The sequence below is a fragment of the Colobus angolensis genome, unplaced genomic scaffold (assembly GCF_000951035.1).
Source record: "Colobus angolensis palliatus isolate OR3802 unplaced genomic scaffold, Cang.pa_1.0 Scaffold407, whole genome shotgun sequence".
Lineage (NCBI taxonomy): Eukaryota > Metazoa > Chordata > Mammalia > Primates > Cercopithecidae > Colobus > Colobus angolensis.
Genome location: NW_012117455.1, coordinates 521359 through 541950, shown reverse-complemented (window position 1 = coordinate 541950; position 20592 = coordinate 521359). Strand labels below are relative to the sequence as shown.

At 39.1% G+C, this 20592-nt stretch overlaps 1 protein-coding gene across 4 annotated transcripts in view; it reads left to right on the top strand.

The window, feature by feature from the left end:
• MKL2 (MKL/myocardin-like 2) overlaps positions 1–10566 on the top strand; it is a 193014-nt gene extending 182448 nt beyond the window's left edge. For all 4 annotated transcript variants that reach the window (XM_011956024.1, XM_011956020.1, XM_011956021.1 and 1 more), the window contains 2 exons: positions 1966–2026; positions 4696–10566. In XM_011956024.1, coding sequence (XP_011811414.1) covers positions 1966–2026; positions 4696–5231 — 597 coding nt within the window. In that variant the 3' untranslated portion in view covers positions 5232–10566. The remainder of the gene's footprint in view (positions 1–1965; positions 2027–4695) is intronic.
• Positions 10567–20592: the final 10026 nt, after the last annotated feature.

Sequence of the window (20592 nt, the reverse complement as noted above, 5' to 3'; positions counted from 1 at the left end):
ACTCATTATATTGAAATGATTTAAAAATTGCAAATGTGAATTTTTTTTTTTAGGAGAACAGGAAGAACAGGATAACAAAAAAAAAAAAAAAACTAGATAGGATGAATAGAAGACAAATATAAAATAGTAAACCCAAACTTAACCATGTCAGTAATTATAACATATATGACTAAACAATTCAATTAAAATGCAAAAAATTGTCAGAATGGATATAAAAGCCATACTCAACTGTGTGCAATTTTAAGATATGTCTGCAAATTCTTTGACATTCCTCCCTGGGTTGGATTTAGCGACTCACTTCTAACAAACAGAATTGGTAGAGGTGATGGTGTGTGACGCCAGAGACTGTCATAGAAGGCATGCCCCTTCTTCCTTGCTCTCCCCTGGATTGCTCACTCTGGAAAAGCCAGCTGTCATGCCATGTGGACATGTCAGCAGCCATCTGGAGAGGCTCACATGGAGAGGCACTGAGGCCTCCCGTCAATGGCCAGCACTAACTTGCCAGTCGAGGGCATTCCCCAGCCACTCCTACGGTTGACAGTAACCTAACCAACGTCTTGGCTGCAACCTCATGAAAGACCCAAAGCCAGAACCACCCATCAAAACCATTCCTGACCCACAAAACTGTGACATAATAATTTTAAGCCATTATGTTTTGGTATAATTTATAATATATCAATAGATAACTAACGCATGTATCTCCAAGAAGCATACTTTAAATACAAAGACACATTGAAAGCAAATGTGTTGGAAAAAGATAGACCATGCAAACAGCAAGCAGAAGAAATCTGCAGTAGTCAGAAGATTTGAACATACATTTTCCCAAAGGTAAGTGGATGGCAAATAAGCACTAGAAAAGATGTTCAACATCATTAGTCATTAGGGAAATGTAAATTAAAACCCCAGTGCAATACCACTACACACCTAATGGAATATCTAAAATTGAAAAGACTGACCCTACAAAGTATTGGTGAGAATGAAGAACAACTAGAAATCTTATACCATATACTGAGGGTGGGAATATAAAATGGAACAGTTACTTTGGAAAACAGTTTGGACATTTCTTCAAATGTTAAACCGATACCTATCCTGTGATCCAGTCATTCCACTCTTAATTACCCAAGAGAAAAGAAAACACATGTCTATACAAGGACCTGTACACAAATGTTCACAACTTTTTTGTAATAGCCAAAAACTGGAAACCCAAATGTCCATCCACAAGTCAATGAATAAATAAACTGCTATCATTTCCATACAATGCAATACCACGCAACCAAAAAAAAAATGAGCTGTTCCTGTGGTACACACTACAAGATGCATAAATCTCAGAATAATTATGCTGGATGAAAGAAGCTAGTCCTTCCCCTACCACCAAGAAAGTACACACAGTACGAATCCACCCATATAAAACTAATCCATAGTGAAAGCAGGCAGATCTGGGGGTTGCCTAGGGATGAGGGGATGAGGAAACTTTAGGGGCAATGGATATGTTCATTATCTTGATTTTGTTGATGGTTTCATGGGTATATTTATATGTCAAAACATATCAAATTGTATGCTTTACATAAGTGCACCTTACTGTATGTCAGGTAAATCTCAATAAGAGCTAAACAAATATATGTAGTATGATCACCTATACAAATTTTTACCTAAATACAAATGAATAAAGACACTTTTAAAATAAGGTATTAGAGGCCTCTCAAAATGCAATTCAGTGATAGAAAAAAAAGGGAAGCATAGAAGTCGGTGGAGCTGGGTACTGACTAGCCCTGTTCTTGCTGTGTCAACTAACCAGGTGTACAGCTTGGGTAAATGGCTTAACTTCTCAGGTGACCTCAGTGTTTTCAAAATTATCACATGATAGATTAGAACTAAATCGTCTAGAAAGTCCCTTAGGACTCCTCATTGTATAATGCTTCCAGGTTTGTATGAAAGAAACCTAATTTGTACTCTGCTTCATTGTAGATTTCCAACGCACACAGTCAGCAGATGGATGACCTCTTTGATATCCTCATTAAGAGTGGAGGTAAGTCAAAAGTCACATCAGATCCTCACAGGAAGGCATCTCTTAACACAAGTACATGAAAACTTTTCTTAAGCACTCATAGCTTATCTTTAGATACTGAGAAATGTGTTCTTCTGACTGAATTTACTGTTTTAAAATCTGTTAAATATAGGCCATTAAAAGAACTTATGGCCAGGCGTGGTGGCTCACATCTGTAATCCCAGCACTTTGGGAATCTGAGCCCAGGAGTTCAAGACCAGCCTAGGAAACATAATGAGACCTCGTCTCTACAAAAAATTTTTAAAATGAACAGGGTATAGTGCCACACCCCTGGGGTCCCAGCTGCTAGGGAGTTGAGGTAGAAAGATTGCTGGAGCCCAGGAGGTCAAGGCTGCAGTGAACTGTGATAGCTTAAAACAATAATACAAGGTGAGATTTATCCACAGATAGATGCCTGCTGAAAAACAAAGACAAGATAGCAAAGCAGAACCAGATTTAAATTCCATGTTGGAAAGCTTCAAAACTTGTTCCATGTGTATGTCTTTGTAATGGGATGAAAACATTCCAATACTACCTTAATTATGTGACATCAAGCTACCTAGCATGAGCTCCAGTATCTTTCTTAAAATTCAAAGTCAATGCTAAAGCATTTTCTACAATATAATATGAAATCTTAGATTTATATCATCTTTATTTAAAAGGGACATTAGCCACAAAAAGAATAAGGATATTGTTGCCTCAGCTTACATATCTTTAAAAATAAGTATAAAAATCAATATTTAAAAAAAAAATCCTGGATAGTATTTGCATATTTAGAGTAGTCTTAAAATTACCCTGATGAAAGGAGTTTTATTTGAATTTTCAAATAGTGATCAGAAGTTCTCCATTTATAGCATGTATCATTTGACACTGAAGTTGACGTTGACATAGAGAATTGATACTTGACTACAGCTCTACATAACGCCAATAGTATTTTTTGCTAAGAATTATATTGGCCTTACAAAAATAATTTAAGCTAGCCAACCCCAGTGACTTACGCCTATAATCCCAGCACTTTGGGAGCCTGAGGCAGGTGGATCACTTGAGGTCAGGAGTTCAAGACCAGCCTGGCCAACATGATGAAACCTTGTCTCTACTAAAAATACAAAAATTAGCCAGATGTGGTGGCAGGCGCCTTAAACTTGGAAATTAAAATGTGACACAAACAGTCAAGCTATTTTCTAAATGGGATTTTTTTTATGATAAGGTATCTAATAAGTATATTATTTCATCTTATTGTCTACTAACATCAGTAATAATGAGAACCGAGTTTTATATAGTTAGTTATAAGACTAGTTACTAGTGACACTGTGCCTGGACCTGCCTGTAATCCCAACACTTTGGGAGGCCAAGGCAAGCAACTCACCTGAGGTCAGGAGTTCAAAACCAGCCTGGCCAACATGGTGAAACTAAAAATACAAAAATTAGCTGAGCACTGTGGAGGGCACCTGTAATCCAGCTACTCAGGAGGCTAAGAGGCAGGAGAATCACCAGAACCCAGGGGCAGAGGCTGCAGTGAACTGAGATCATGCCACTGCACTCCAGCCAGCCTTGGCAACAGTGCAAGACTCCATCTCAAAAAAATAACAAAAATAAAAAGACTAGTTACTTAGATTACACTTAAGAGATGACTACTGATAATTAAAAGTAACAAACCATTCAACAATAAATGCAGTACACACAGTTGACAATTCATTTATAAGAATCAAATTTTAAGTTCCTTCTCCCAGCCATTTGTACATACCAATCATTGAGCTTTAAGAGCTATTGTTAATTAAATTTATTTTTCCTAGTGTATCTGTTTAGTGAACACTAGTGTTTATAGAAGATGGTCTGTTAATTTGCTACTTGATCTGGCAGGGAATAACACATAATAAAGACATTTGCCAAATCAAAATTTTATATAAACTCAGAAAACAAGACCAAAAAGTGAAAGAAATAATCAAGTGATCCACCTCACCTTAAAAGAAAAGGATCAGAGGGACCATGTGTTAGCTTTAATTCAGAAATGAAATCAAATGCCATTGTATATCAGAACTTTACACAGAACGCACTTGGCTAAATTGGATACCCAGTCCAACTGTAATGATAAAAAAGAAAAAAAAAGGAAAAAAGAATAGAATTACCTCTTTCATAACACTGAGGATGTACTTCATGTCTCAGCACAAACTCAGGATGTACATTTCAACATTTATATTAGGAGTATCATGCTGCTATAGATAGATTCATAGGATGATATGAGCCCTATCTTAAAACTTTAAGTGACAAAATAAGGACTCAAAGATAAAATAATCTGAAACCATTGATTCCTATCTAGTGAGATATAACTGCTTTTAATGCTTAGTCTTACTGAAAAGAATTTAAAGCATATCAGAATGTAATAAACTGGCCTTGCTTAGACAGTCTGCTGACTAAATTTACAATAAAAAAGAATGTAATAAACTTTTATGTTTATCTATTTAACTAAAATGATCCATCATCCTAAAGGTTGTCAAGGATTGTACCTGACCAATAGCATTCTCTTCCTACTTCTAAGATGGACGTGCGTAGAAGGAATCGCATAATAGTAAAGTAACTGTCCTAGTAATTAATAAAAATTTTTAAGTAGTAATAAATCTTTAGTTACTAATTACTTCATTTATTTTACACAGAGATCTCCCTCCCCATAAAAGAAGAACCTTCTCCTATTTCCAAAATGAGACCAGTGACAGCCAGCATCACCACAATGCCAGTGAATACAGTGGTGTCCCGGCCACCACCCCAAGTCCAAATGGCACCACCTGTATCTTTAGAACCTATGGGCAGTTTATCTGCCAGCTTAGAGAACCAACTAGAAGCTTTCTTGGATGGAACTTTACCCTCAGCCAATGAAATTGCTCCATTACAAAGCAGCAGTGAAGACAGAGAGCCCTTCTCTCTGATCGAGGACCTCCAGAATGACCTGCTGAGTCACTCAGGTATGCTGGACCATTCACACTCACCCATGGAGACTTCCGAGACCCAGTTTGCTGCAGGTACTCCCTGTCTGTCTCTCGACCTGTCAGACTCAAACTTGGACAACATGGAGTGGTTGGACATTACCATGCCCAACTCCTCTTCAGGACTCACTCCTCTCAGCACCACCACCCCGAGCATGTTCTCCGCCGACTTTCTAGACCCACAGGACCTACCACTACCATGGGACTAACGTCACAGATTTCTTATCTGAGAGTTGATGAGGTTTAAGAACATGAAGATTCTAAAAGGTCAGTTTTTAGAGATAGATCTATAGTTGCATTGTTGCAATCAAAATATGTTGTCACAGAAAGAATAGGTGGAAGGTCATAGCCTGGAACCCAAGATTGAAAACATTTCATTGTGTTCAGTAGTGAATTTCTACAGTTTAATATAGCACAGGGCCTTCTGAAAAACACACCAGTCAAAGACGACTCATCTGTTTCTCTAGAGTTCAGTCAAGAATGAAAAGTACCTTTACATAAAAAACAAAGAGGAATAATATATGCAGCAGTGACGTTAGGATTCTGGTAATTAACTACATTTAAATCTCTCTGATCACTTTAAGACCCTAAATAAAAGGCAGACAGCTCCACTCAAAAACTGAGGCTGATGCGAGGGAGGTGAGAGGTCACTGCACTTGGTACTTCCTAGAGATGGCCGGAGCCCAGGCCCAAGACACAGCGGAGGTCAAAGGCAGTAGAGAGCCCTGGCCGGTTCAGTGACAGCTTCCGGCTAAAGACTTTTGGTTCTATTCAGAAACCTGTGGTTTTTTTTAATGTTGTAGTTTATTTTGTGATTTTTGGAATTGTACTTTGTATTTCCAAATTTAAATTTAAATGCAAGATCTTTCACCATAAACAGAAGATACCTACAAAATACTGTCAGAAGTCCAGGTATACTGATAACACTGAAAATTCTATTAGCAACCTTCTGGGTTGGTTAGATTGATTTTAATGTATATATTAGACATTTTTATGTATGCTCTAACATTGTGATATGTACAGCCTACATTGGGGTAAGAAAATGGGTATCCAAGGTCCTACTTTTTTAATAGCTCGAATATTTCTAGAGTACTTGAGCCACGTGCATTTCTCTATTTAAAGAATTGCTGACTAACTTTCAGGTAACCAGACCCATCTCAAAGAACCAAGAAAAGGCTTTAGCATGAAATATCTTTCTGAGCTGGTGAGTTAGATGAATGGAAGGTAAGGGAAAGGTCTGTCATCTACCCAGGACATTCCCATGATGAGTACAGGTCAGACTGTGCCATGAGGTGGGCCTCCAGGTCCCCGCCCTGGCCCTCTTTCTTCTGTCTCTAACCCTGGTTATCATTTTACAGGCTTGTAACTGGATGTTCTACCAGAGCTCTCACTATATTGTCAAGCCTAAGATTGAAAAACTGGAGGCTTTATTAGTGTTTTTATATAGAAAACAGTTATTACGTATTTGTTAAGTCAAGTCATTTCTTAAGAATTTTCTAAAATGCCAACTATCACAGGATTATTTCAAGCTAGTCATTGAGGTATATGACAAAATGTAAATAACAAAAAACTGAAATCTACCAAAAAAGCATGGAGGTTTTTCTTAAGTAATAATATTGTGCTCTCCACCTCACCCTTGTGTAAACCCTCGGGTCAGGTTGGTTCCCCTGGGTCACAAAATGGTAAATGTTCCATACTGACATGCAAGAGGCAGCCTGACCCGTTACTTGGAAAGAATTTGTGAATCATTTCTGGGTTTGTGTTTTGCCTAAGAGCTGATCTTATTTCTGATTTGTGTGTGTGTGGTTTATAAATTTTACTACGTGTAACAAAAGTCTGCTTTTCCAGCACAAGCACGCTGAAGCCCTCTGCTCACTGGCACTTCCTGACTCAAAGGCACTAACAGTGCTCATGTGCCTTCCAGGCGGTTCAAGGCAGTGGCCACTGTGCTCAGTGCAGTCTGTGATGAATAGTTTAAGTGTTCAGAAATTGGTAAACCAACGCATGGGATACAGTAACTCTCTGTTAACCAGAACACCGTCATTTGACCAAGCCCTACAAGGGTTTACCACACTAGATGTTCTGTGAATCCTCGACTCAGTTCCATTGAGAGGGGCCTGTCTCCAGGGCCAGGCTATTTACTTGGGAAAGTATTTTTCTTACAGTTCTTGGCCACAGTGTTTTTGCTGAGGGTTTCTGTCTGGGCTTATCAGGTCCATACTTAGACCCTGAGCATCTTCTTCATTCAGATTTGAATGGCTTATTAAATTAGCACCAAATATCAGTGGGACTGTAGGAGGTAACCGAACACTAGTGCCATTGACTCTCGTTGAATAACTTTATATTTCCATAATCCTGAATTGTATAGATAAGTTTTCTAGCTCTCTGGTCCCTTTATTGCTTTTTAAAATAGGGTTTGAAACATGCCACAGGAAGGTTGCTCTCCAAAAATACACAGTGCAGTGCAAAAAAAGTGCTATCTCATTAGCCTACTCTCTTGACTATGAATTGCTAAAGTCCCCACTTCACATATGTGTTTCAGCCTTTATAAACCAGTATTTCATTTTTAAAAAGGCAAGGCGTCTCTAGCCCATTAATTCTGCAAGCCACTCCACTTGCACCATTCCACTTGACCCTCCTCTCTCCTGGCTTAAGTCACCAGCCAGGCACCTGTGACACAAGTGCTGCTCTCCAGGATCTCCACTGCATGTTCCAGGTCAGAGTGAGGACACGCTGTGAGCCCACACTCATGTGACATGACCAAAGATGAGGCCCTGTGAACAAGGCCCTCTGACCCGACTCAGTGCACGTGATGGTGAGTGCAGTGAGAAAGGGTGGATGTTGACTACAGACTGGTTGTTGTTGTTTAGGTTAGTGTCCCAGCCGTTACAGCACAAGTCAAAGTCGCCAGTTGAATTTTCATTATGCACGTGTGTGGTTTAAGCAGTGGTACTGTTGGGTATCATATTGCAAAGTGTCATACTGCCAAGAAAGTAACTCCTCGGAAGGCATTCTCTCACATCCCCATCTTACTTTCCTGCACGTTCTCAAAACACAGTCGTGTCAGCCTTACCTTTCTGCTGTATGTAGATAATCAGATCATCCTACTGGGGGTGGGATGAATTTAAAAAGTTATACCAAAACTTCTGTCAAGTCTTTGAAAGTCTAGGGGTATGTGGTCATCTTGTGCATTTCAGCAGCGCATCTATTGGGAAACCTCACAGGACAGTGTCAGTGGTTCACGTTCTCGTGGTTTTCCTGAAATGTGCAATCTACTGTATAATATTGCCACATAATTGTACATAGATGTATTCTGAATTTGTGGAATTTCTTGCTTAGATACTATTGTGTTTGTTTCATATGAATATTTTTGTAATTCTAAAGAGATCTTATTTAAATTTCCTTCTCAAAAGCCGCATGGTTCTGTGATCCATGTAACTGACACTTTCCGGCTTTCAGCGCTGTTTGGAAACAGTGGCAAAGGCAGGGTGGTGTTGCCTGCAAGCTGCTGCCTGTGGAAGGCAAAGTCATAGCAATGAGATAGCACCTCTGAACTGTGCAGTCAGCATACCCTGAGTGATGGCTCAGGAGCGCACTACCTATTTTGTCACCAGAGCTGACTCAGGCTTCCTGGACCCTCAGCCCCAGATCATTCCAGGCAGCATAACTTTCTTCAGAGTCCTTTCAGAATTCCCAGGCTGAACTCAGCCATAGCAGTTGACAAAACGGCTGTCCCCACAAGTGATGGGATAGTCCCTTTACTGTCCTCAAATGGACTTGGCCTTAGAGACGTGGTAAAGCACTTTGGCAGGGCTTAAAATATTCGTGAGAAGCCCACATTTCAGTATACATCCTCACCAGCTTCCATGCACCCACCTGCTGCTAGCCTCACAGAAGTCCTGGCTGTCACCTGGGTGGGGAGCTCATGGTACCGCTGGGGACTTTTTAGAGAAATGTAAAGAGAACAGCTATTCAGTGTCTACCAGCAGAGCAACATGTGTCAATGTAACCAAATTCACAAGTAACTCTCCATTTTTCAGTATCCGCTGCTTTACACATGAATGTTGAATAGTGACAACAGAATACCCATACACACCGCCCCACCGCCCTAGAGGCCACGAAACTAGCCCAAACTCGTCAAAGAACATTAACTGGAAGGCCAGGTTTTTCAAGGAACATAGCTTACAAGTGCATCAGTGTGTATCTGGAGAGCATCCTAACTGCATTTCAACTCATCTTTTAAGTGATTTCAGTCAAAACTGGAAAACAACTAAGAGGTAGTAATTTTCTTTCCTGGTTCAAACCTTCAATAACTTGCTCATTCAGCAGTCTCTCTGAGCTACATTTTTATTTGTAAAGTGACTCTGTCTGCATGGCAATAAGCAGGTCCGTGTTTTTTCCGCATTCACCCTTTCTTGCAGTATCCAAGGAAACACATCATTACAAAGGGTTTCTACCTGAAATCTTTCATGGAAGGCCTACAGTTCGAAAAGCTGCACATGTTTACAGAAGAGCTCTTACCCTCCATGCAAACACTTTGCTCTGTGATGTCACAGTTTTGTGACAATAAGATGGCAATCTCAGATCTACAAGGTGCTGTCGGGAATCAAATATCAGAGATATCATCACATCTATAGTGTTTAACAGAGCTTTATGCCAACTACTAAGACAAAGCTTTAACAAAGTTTATAGAATACTGAAAGTCATAACAATTACCTCTCTACGTGATGCTGTAAGGAATCTTGCTAATTTGGTAGGAAGAAGAAGCATTTAGGAAAGGGTTTAGTATCTACCAAAAGTACTTGACCTCAAGTAACCCAATAGTAATGCAAACTTGCTTTAAAGGAACCAAAGGCATTGCCAAGTATTTGCCAAAAGGAGGCACTTTTTATTTAAAATTTGAGACTAATGAGATCTCAAAAATCAGTCCCAAAAAGGTATTATCCATCTAAGGTTATTATTTTCACAAAGATGTAGATATTTCTCTATTGTTTTCATGTAAAATAGCATAGAGTCGTTTCGTTGGTTTAAGAATAACATTCAGTAGTAATACAAAGTTTTTTTTCTATGTAGAAATTAGTTTTCTTCTTTTCTTGCTTGCAGTAGAAATGCAATGTGATAGGTGTTTCTCTTCTTCTTTTCATTGTCACATTATGTCTTAGCATCTCACTTTATGAAAAAAAGGAGAAAGATACCAATCTGCAGAGCCCTGCTTGCTAAAGCACTCGTTTAATCAACACAAAATTATGGCAATCGGGGGTCCATTCATGTATTGCCTTTATGTTGTTTTTTAAAAGAAAAACCATGATGCCTTTGTATTTGCTGTTTGCACCCCTGAAATCAATTCCATGTCATGTTTGAATGCCATACATTTTGCACATGTACTGTACATAGGTAATGCATACTGTATTTTTATATGTGTGCACATTTATCATCAGATCTTTTGTACATAGTGGCAGTATTGTAGCTGATCGGGAAATGTTTGATATCTCAGCAATTTTGCATTTTTGTGTCTCAAATAAAAGACATTTTGATGTACTATGATTCTTGCTGTACAGAGGAAAGACCACTCCCTATGGGTTGGTGGAGCCATTGTAGACTGTGGAACGGGAGTGGATTTATTAGGAGGAGACACTATACCTTCAGCACACAACTCACAACAGAAAGCCACCAGGCAAAGCCTGTGAACTTGTCACCCTCCCCTGGATCCAAGACCATGAGATACAAAATAGAAACTCACAGGCATGAGCTGAACTTGAACATGTCATGATTTGCACCAAAGTCAGTTTCTTTCTTCCACGGTGAAAGTTAGAAATACGTAGTTCTCCCTAGGGGGTTGATTTTGACACTGGCGCGCGCACACACACTGAAAACCCACTCGCTTCAGTAGTATAAATGCACCGCCACAATTCCTGAAAGACCCACATAATCCTTCAACCCAGCCAAGTTTCAGAAGCAACTATTTATATGAGGTGTTTTTATAGACCGTACAAAATGGTGTTTAGAATTCAGTATTATTTTAGTAAGATGGCATTTAATTTCAACTCAGAAGCCAACATTTAAAACAGAGTTTTGTTAAAATATTTTTTTCTCTTTGCTTTGAAGAAACAAAATAGTAATGAGTAAACTCTAATAACTATATATATCAATATTTGATTAAGAAAAAAGGACAGAGTATCAACCACAGAAAGGGGGAAAAGAAAGATACTGATTACCAAAACACAGCAAAATGTTCATTACACTTAGGGAACCAGAGTGCAGCCTCAACAGACCAGTGAAACGATGCACAAAGAGTTAAACCATTTGTAAAGTATCATACGTTCCAGGCAGAGATTCTGCCCTTGGGGAGAAAATAGACCTCCCTGCTGGTGTGAGAGAAAACCATGCCAAAGGAAGCATAGCACGTGCCCTGGGAGCCTAAGAGGAGTGAGTGAGGGATGTCACAGGGAACTCTGGGGAAGCTGTCATGGCGGACAGCCCCTTGGGCAAGGTCAGAGTTAATTGGAGAAATTGTTTTTTCCTGCAACAGATTTTTTTATTTTTTTACTTTTATTTATTTATTTATTTATTTATTTTTTGAGACAGAGTCTTGCTCAGTCACCCAGGCTGGAGTGGAGTGGCATAATCTCTGCTCACTGCAACCCTCTGCCACCCAGGTTCAAGTGATTCTCCTGCCTCAGCCTCAGTCTCCCAAGTAGCTGGGACTATAGGCATGTGCCACCACGCCTGGCCAATTTTTGTATTTTTTAGTAACTATGGGGTTTCACCATGTTGGCCAGGCTGGTCTCGAACTCCTGACCTCAGGTGATCCACCCGCCTCAGCCTCTGAAAGCGCAGGGATCACAAGTGTGAGCCACTGCACCTGGCCAGATATTACTTCTAATTTAACTTTCAGAAAGAAATCTCATCTTGATGTCCTATATTTTCTGTTAATATGCATGACAGGCTAATTAAATTAAACCTACATTGTGTGATGAGATGAGAAACAAGGATGGATCAACATTTTCTGTGCCCCTTTTGTTTCATGCGATTGCATCACAGGTCATTCCACTGGGAAATCCGCAAATGATGGCCCTATGGGTGCTCACTCTGCAGCGTCCTCCTGCTTGCTATTGGACATACGGAAGACTTGTCAGAAGCATCCAAACCCCAAATTATTTCAATGCTAGTACTGTCCAGGCCAAAGCTGAAGTTTGATTAATGGTGAAAAAAGGGCTTTTAGTCAGGTTAATTGTTAAGAATTTAAAGTGTTTCCCATCCAGGATTCAAATAAAGACCTTTGAGGCCGGGTGCAGTGGCTCAAGCCTGTAATCCCAGCACTTTGGGAGGCCAAGGCAGGTGGATCACCTGAGGTCAGTAGTTCAAGACTAGCCTGACCAACATGGTGAAACTCCATCTCTACTAAACACACAAAAAGAAAACTAGCCGGGTGTGGTGGTGCATGCCTGTAGTCCCAGCTATTGGGGAGGCTGAGGCAGGAAAATCTCTTGAACCTGGGAGGTGAAGGTTGCAGTGAGCCGACATTGCGCCATTGCACTCCAGCCTGGGCTACAGACAAAACTCCATCTCAAAAAAAAAAAAAAAGGCCTTTGAGAGCTTTGATGTGTTTTCTCACTCATACATAGACCCACAAATCACCGTATGCAGAATTTCAAACAAAGCTCCTCTGCACATGACAGTCCGTAGACAAAAAGTATAATGGTTCTGGTACAATACCTCTTTGAGCATTAGAAAAAGTCTACAAAGCTGTTTGAACAAGTAGCCTAGTTTCTTCACTTAAATTATGTCTGTTAAGCAACTTGGAAAGAAAGAAATTCCCTAGAGATAGAGAAACTACAATACAGAGACCAAAAGAAGATGTTACAACCAAAGACCAAATACTGCTTCACCCTTTTCCTCGCTCTTACTGCGCAGTGCCAATCAACAGAAACATGGTAGGAGACAGACGATAGTGATAGCAACAAACATGTATGAAACACTGCTGTATGCCAGGCTCTGTGTCATTTTATATGTATAACCTCATTTAATAAGTCTATGAGGTAGGAACTCTTATCCCCATTTTATAAATAGGGCAACTAAAGACAGAGAAGGTGGTGCCAGGCATGGTGGCTCATGCCTGTAATCCCAGCACTTTGGGAGGCCGAGGCTGGTGGATCACCTGAGGTCGGAGTTCAAGACCAGCCTGACCAACATGGTAAAACCCCATCTCTACTGAAAATACAAAATTAGCCAGGCGTGGTGGCACATGCCTGTAATCCCAGCTACTCAGGAGGCTGAGGCAGGAGAATCGCTTGAACCCGGGAGGCAGAGGTTGCAGTGAGCTGAGATCACGCCATTGCACTCCAGCCTGGGCAACAAGAGCAAAACTCCATCTCAAAAAAAAAAAAAAAAAAAAAAAAAAAGGCAAATGACTTGCCTGAAATCACAAAGGAAACAGCACAGATTTGAGACCAAGCTTCTGAAACCCCAGAACCCAAACCATTTGTGCTAGTCTGTTCAGGGAACTATAACAAAATACCTCAGACTGGACAATTTATAAACAGCTGAAACGTAGTGCTCACAGTTCTAGAGACTGTAAGGTCCAACATCAAGGCTCCAGCAGATTCAGTGTCTGGTGAGGTCCAGATCTCTGCCTGGAAGATGGTGCTTTTTTACTGCATCCTCACAAAGAGGAAGGGACAGAAAGGCCAAAACACACACACACACACACACACAAACAGGCTGCCTTTTATAAGGGCACTAAATCCCATTCATGAGAGCAGAGCCCTCATCACTTAATCACCTCCTAAAGGTCCAAACTTCTAATACATTGTGTGGTGATTAAGTTTCAACATGAATTTTAGAGACACAAACATTCAAACTATAGCACCATTCCTATAGATTCTATATACAACTCTCTGCCTTTGTCCGGATACTTTGTGAATACAATTGAGTACAGCTTAACTCATGTCTATCATGAGGGTCCACTAACTATCTTGATTAGACCTCCTCAATCTCACATTTTCTAAAGTAGCTACTCACAGATGTTTAATGGCATACAATGTATGGCTTTTTACTAGATTAAATCCAGCCAGAACATGGATTCCAAGACTGGAGCATTTTAAGTGAACTCTACTGCCTGGGCCATGCAAAATGACTTGTTATTAAATACTATCTTGCTGGGACTTCCGTAACCATTTTAGCACATACCAAAGCTCAAGAGCGATAAGATTTTTAAATACCTAGCAAGGCTGAAGACACACAAACTCTGTGATCCAGCAAATCAATTTTTTTGGTACACATCCTTGAGAAACACAGACGTACACAGGAAATCATGTACAAGAATGAACACTAAAGCATTTACAAAGCAAAAATTGCAAGCAACTCCTATGCCTTTCAATTACAGAACCATTAAATGCAGCAATTTACAGGAATGAACTAAATCTAATGTGCCAATGTAAAAGAATCTTGAAACAAAATGCTGAGGGGGGGAAAGTTCAGAATAAAGCCTGCATAATTCAAGTAACATTTTAAAACAAGGCTGTGTGTTTTATAAAGTACAAAAACATAGGTGGTAAGGACTCGGGTCAGTTTCAAGATTCAGAGTATTTCTGGAAAGAAAAAATTAGATTGGGCAGCATCTGAAAGGAGGCTTTAACTTTCTAATATTTCATTTAATAATTCTATAGCCAATATAGCAAAATACTAATACGTTAACTAGCTGATTTTAATTATCCCTATTTTCTGTGAGTTGGAAATATTTCATGGTAAAAAAAGATTAGTAAGAACAATATTTCTGATGTATATAGAAACTAAAGTCCTAAATAAAATACTAGCAAATCAAATCCAGTAATATGCAAAAACTATTATACAGCATGACCAAGTGGGGTTTATTCCTGGAATGCAAAGTTGGCTTAACCTCTCAAAATCCATTAATGCAAAACACTATATCCATAGAATAAAGTACAAAAACTACATGATCATCCCAATACACACAGAAAAAGCACTTGACAAAATTCAACGCCCCTTTACAATAAAAGTGCAATGAACTAGAACTAGAAAGGAGCTTTCTCACGTCAAAAGGTCATTTACACAAAACCCACAGCTATCATTAGTCTTAGTAGTGAAAGACTGAATGCTTGTCCCCAATGCTCAGGAAAAAAACAGATGTCCACTCTTAGAACTTCTGTTCAACATTGTACGAGAGTTTCTACTCAGGACAATTATACAAGAAAAAGAAATAAAAGGCATCCAGATTGGAAAGGAAGAAATAAAAGAATCTCTATTTGTAGATGGCATGATCTTGCATACAGAGAATCCTAAAGAATTTCCTAAAAATCAATTAGAACTAATAAAATGAATTCATCAAGGTCACAGGATACAAAACTCAATTGCATTTCTGTACAGTAGCAATGAATAAACCACAGATGAAATTAAGAAAACAATGCCATTTATAATAGCATCACAAACAATACTTAGGAATAAATTTAACAAAAGAAGTATAAGACTTATACTCTGAAAATATTTCTAAAAGACAAATAAATGGAAAGACATCCACGTTCATGGATCTGAAGACTTAATATTGTTAACATGTTAATATTCCCCAAAACTGATCTACAAATTGGACACACTCCCTATCAAAATATTAGCTGGCTTTTTGCTAGAATGGACAAGCTGATCCTAAAATTCATATGAAATTCAAGGGACCTGGAATATCCAAAATCTTAAAAAAAAAGAAGAACAAAGTTGGAGGACCCACACATCTCAATTTAAAAACTTACAGCAAAGCTACAATATTCAAAGTGTAGTACTGGCATAAGAATAGACATAAAGATCAATAGGATAGCACTAACAGTACAGAGATAAATTCTCATATTATGGTCATTGATTTTTCACACACACACACAAAAAAAGCCAAAATAATTCAACGGGAGAAGGAACTGTCTTTTCAACAAACAATGCTGAGATAACTGGATATCCACATGCAAAAGACTGGATTGGGACTCCCTACCTCATACCATAAAAATTTTAAATAGATCAAACTAAAAGAAGTAAAACAAACTTGTAGAAGACAACAGAAAATCTGTGTTACCTTGGGTTAGGCTAAACCTTCTTAAATAGGACAACAAAATCATAAGCAATAAAAGAAAAAATAGACAGTTAGGTATCACCAAGGCTAAAAACTTCTGTGCTCCAAATAGCACTGCCCAGAAAATTCAATACAACCCATAAAATAGGAGAAAAACTGTGCAAATCATGTATCTGATACAAGACTTGTATTTGAAATATATATAAAAGACTATTACAGCTCAATAATAAAAAGATAAACAATTTTTAAATGACTAAAGAATCTGAAGTCACTTCTCCAAAGAAGAGATACAGATGGCCAATAGGTGCATGAAAAAATGCTTGACCTCAGATAAATACAAATCAAAACCACATGAGATACCACTTGACAGCTGATAGGATGGCTATAATCTAAAAAGGTAGATAAGCATCAACAGGGATGTGGAGAAACTGAAACCCATATACACTGCTTGTGGTAGAAATCATGCGACTGTTTTGGAAAACAATTTAACAGTTCTTCAAAAAAATTTAAGAATAGAGTTGCCATATAACCCATCAATTCTGCTCCCAGGCACACACCCAAGAGAATGAAAAATATATGTCCACACAAAAACTTGTACCTGAATGTTTACCATACCATTATTCATAATAGCCAAAAAGTAGAAACAACCCAGATGTCCATCAACTCATGAATGGATAAAATGCAGTGTATTCATACAATGGATTATTTGGCCAAAAAAGAAAAGAAAAAAGAAATGAACTGACTCGTGCTACAACATGGATGAACCTTTAAAACATTATGCTAAGTAGGCTGAGCACAGTGGCTCTCACACCTGTAATCCCAGCACTTTATGAAGCCAAGGCAGGTGGATCACTTGAGGTCAGGAGTTTGAGACCAGCCTGGCCAACATGGTGAAATTTCATCGCTACTAAAAATACAAAAATTAGCCGGGCGTGGTGATGCACACCTGTAATCCCAACTACTCAGGAGGCTGAGGCAGGAGAATCACTTGAACCAGGGAGGTGGAGGCTGCAGTGAGCCGACATTGCACCACTGCACTTCAGCCTGGGTGTCAAAGTGAGACTCCATCTCAAAAGAAATCCAATTTTCTTAGTAAACATCCATTTATTTTAAGCACATTTATTGTAAGAGTGACTTTTTGTGCCCTCAAATCTAGTCTTCTGGTTATTTGCTGATGCATAATAAAGCGCTCTAAAACTTATTACCTCCAAACAATGACACAGAAGACTTCTGCTTTCAAGCAAAATGGAGTAACAGGGGCCAGACTTGACTTCCTACCTGAAACCACCAAGATGGACAAAATATATGAAACCCTTTGGAAAATGCTAGATGTCAAGTAACAAAAGAGTTATCTCTGAGGGACAGGAAACAAGGTGAGCTGTACTGTTGTCCAGGGAAGTCAGGTAGAGCCAGTGGACTCCTAAGTTGGCAGCCAGGGCAATAAATCCAGGAGGCCGAGACAGCTTGACTTTGTAGCACGTAATACTAGAGAAGAGAGCTACACTGAGAAAACTCCGGAAATCTACAGAGGGTCTCTTTTAATATTCAGCACAGAACACTAACAGGTATATGGGTGTAAACACACTACACATGACCTGGGAGAGAACAACCCCCCAAAATTACTAACAGCTCCCAGTACTCATACAGTGATGGGAATAGTGCCTGTTGCCACCAGCCAAGCTGAAAAACTCATAATGCAAGGGACATTAGAAGTATTCAAGAAAATCCTTCCCCAGCATTGAGGATTATAGACTAATCCCTGCTCCAGATCCATCTAACAAATACAAGCCAAAAAATGACATATTTAATGATTAATTAATTAATTATAACGAACCAGGAAGTTGTTTTTAAAAAGAATTATTAAAGGCAGAAGTTGTTTAGAAAAAAAAAAAAAAGAACTGACAGAAATGTCAGTTTGCAGACAAGGACATTAAAACCATTATAACTGAATTCCATATGATCGAAAAGTTAAGTAGAAACAAAAACAAGTTTTTTAATACACTGAGCTGTCCGAGATGAAAACTACAATATCTGGAGATGAAAAATGCACTGACTGAGAATAATGGAAAATAATACATTACAGAAAAATATAGTGAATATGAAGACATCATAACCATGCAAAATGAAAAAAAAAAAGAATTTAAAAGAAAAAAATGAAGATTAGTATGGTGAGAGACAACCTGCGGTAGCCTACTCTATCAGTAATTTCAGTCCCTTAAGGAGTGGAGAGACAGAAAGACATTTGCAAAATATTAGATCAATATACAAAAGTCACTTGTATTTTTATCTACTAGCAATAAACAATCAGGAATTGATATTTTTTTAATAGTGCCATTTATAATAGCATCAAAAATATGAAATACACAGGATAAATCTGAGAAAAGATACGAGAAGTCTGTATACTAAAAACTACAAAACACTTTACAGAGAAATTGAAGACCTAAGTAAATCAAAAGATGTATAATGTCCAGGCATTGGAAAACTCAATATTGCCAATAGGTCAATTCTCCCCAAATTGATCTACAGATTTAACACACTCGCAATCGAAATGCCAACAGGTTTTTTGTAGAAATTGTCACCAGATTCTAAAATTCATATGGAAATGATAAAGAAATAGAATAGTCAAAAAGAAGAACAGGCCAGGCACAGTGGCTCACACCTGTAATCCCAACACTTGGGGAGGCCAAGGCGGGCAGATCATGAGATCAGGAGATCAAGACCATTCTGGCCAACATGGTGAAACCCCATCTCTACTAAAAATACAAAAAAATTAGCTGGATGTGGTGGTGCACACCTGTAATCCCAGCTACACGGGAGGCTGAGGCAGGAGAATCCCTTGAACTCGGGAAGCAGAGACTGCAGTGAGCCAAGATCGCACTGCCGCACTCCAGCCTGGCGACATCAAGACTCAAAAAAAAAAAAAAAAAAGGAGGAACAAAGAGTTGGAAGACTAATGCTACCTGATTTCAAGACTTAAGCTACACTGGCCAGGCGCGGTGGCTCACACCTGTAATCCCAGCACTTTGGGAAGCCGAGGCAGGTGGATCACTTGAGGTCAGGAGTTTGAAACCAGCCTGGCCAACATGATGAGACCCCATCTCCACTAAAAATACAAAACAGCTGGGCATGGTGGCACGCGCTTCTAATCCCAGCTACTTGGGAGGCTGAGCCAGGAGAACTGCTTGAAGCCAGGAGGTGGAGGTTACAGTGAGCTGAGATCATGCCACTGTACTCTAGCCTAGCCAACACAGCAAGACTCTACCTCAAAAAAAAAAAAAAAAAAAAAAGACTTAAGCTGCATTAAGACAGTAAAGATAGACAAATAGATCAACAGGACAAAATGGAGTCAAGAAAGAGACTCAGGCATATATGGACAACTTACAACTTATTTTCAGCAAAGGTGCAAAGGCAATTCAGTGGAGGAAGTATGGTCTATTCAACAAAAGATACTAAAACAAATGGATCTCTATATGCAAAAAAGTGGACTTCAATCCGTAACTCATATCATATACAAAATTTACTCTTAATGAGTCATAGACCTAAATATAAAATCTAAAACTATAAAATTTGTAGAGGAAAACATTTGTGACTGAGTTAGGTAGAGATTTCTTAGCTATAACAAAAGAAGAATGATCCATAAAAGAAAAAGTTAATAATTTGATTTAATCAAAATTTAAAACTTTTGCTCTTTAATGGACGCTGTTAAAAGATTAAAAAGAGCCACAGACTGGGACAAAATACTTGGAAATCATATCTGATGAAGGATTTATATTCAGAATCTATCAAGAATCTCACTGGTCTGAGTGCAGTTTACAACCAATTGGTCACAACCAGTTATAAGTTTCTTTGTTCCTTCATCCATTCCCACTGCTTTACTTGGCTAGCCTTAAACACAAAAACAAACAAAATTTCACTTTTTTTTTTTTTTTTGAGACCGAGTCTCACTCTGTCGCCCAGGCTGGAGTGCAGTGGCGCGATCTCGGCTCACTGCAAGCTCCACCTCCCAGGTTCACACCATTCTCCTGCCTCAGCCTCCTGAGTAACTGGGACTACAGGCGCCCACCGCCATGCCCGGCTATTTTTTTAAATTTTTAGTAGAGACGGGGTTTCACCATGTTAGCCAGGATGGTCTCAATCTCCTGACCTCATGATCCACCCGCCTCAGCCTCCCAAAGTGCTGGGATTACAGGCGTGAGCCACCACGCCAGGGCCTAAAATTTCACATTTTAATAATTTAAAATCCCAATGAAAAACTCATGGAACAGAAACTTCACCAAAGACAACAAATGAATGTCAAATAAACAAACACATGAAAAAATGCTCAACATCTTAGTACTAAAGAAATGTAAATTGGCCAGACACAGTGGCTCACATCTGTAATCCCAGCACTGTGGGAGGCCTAGGTAGGCGGATCACCTGAATTCAGGAGTTTGAGACCAGCCTAGCCAACATGGTGAAATCCACTCTTTACTAAAAATACAAAAATTAGCCGGGCGTGGTGA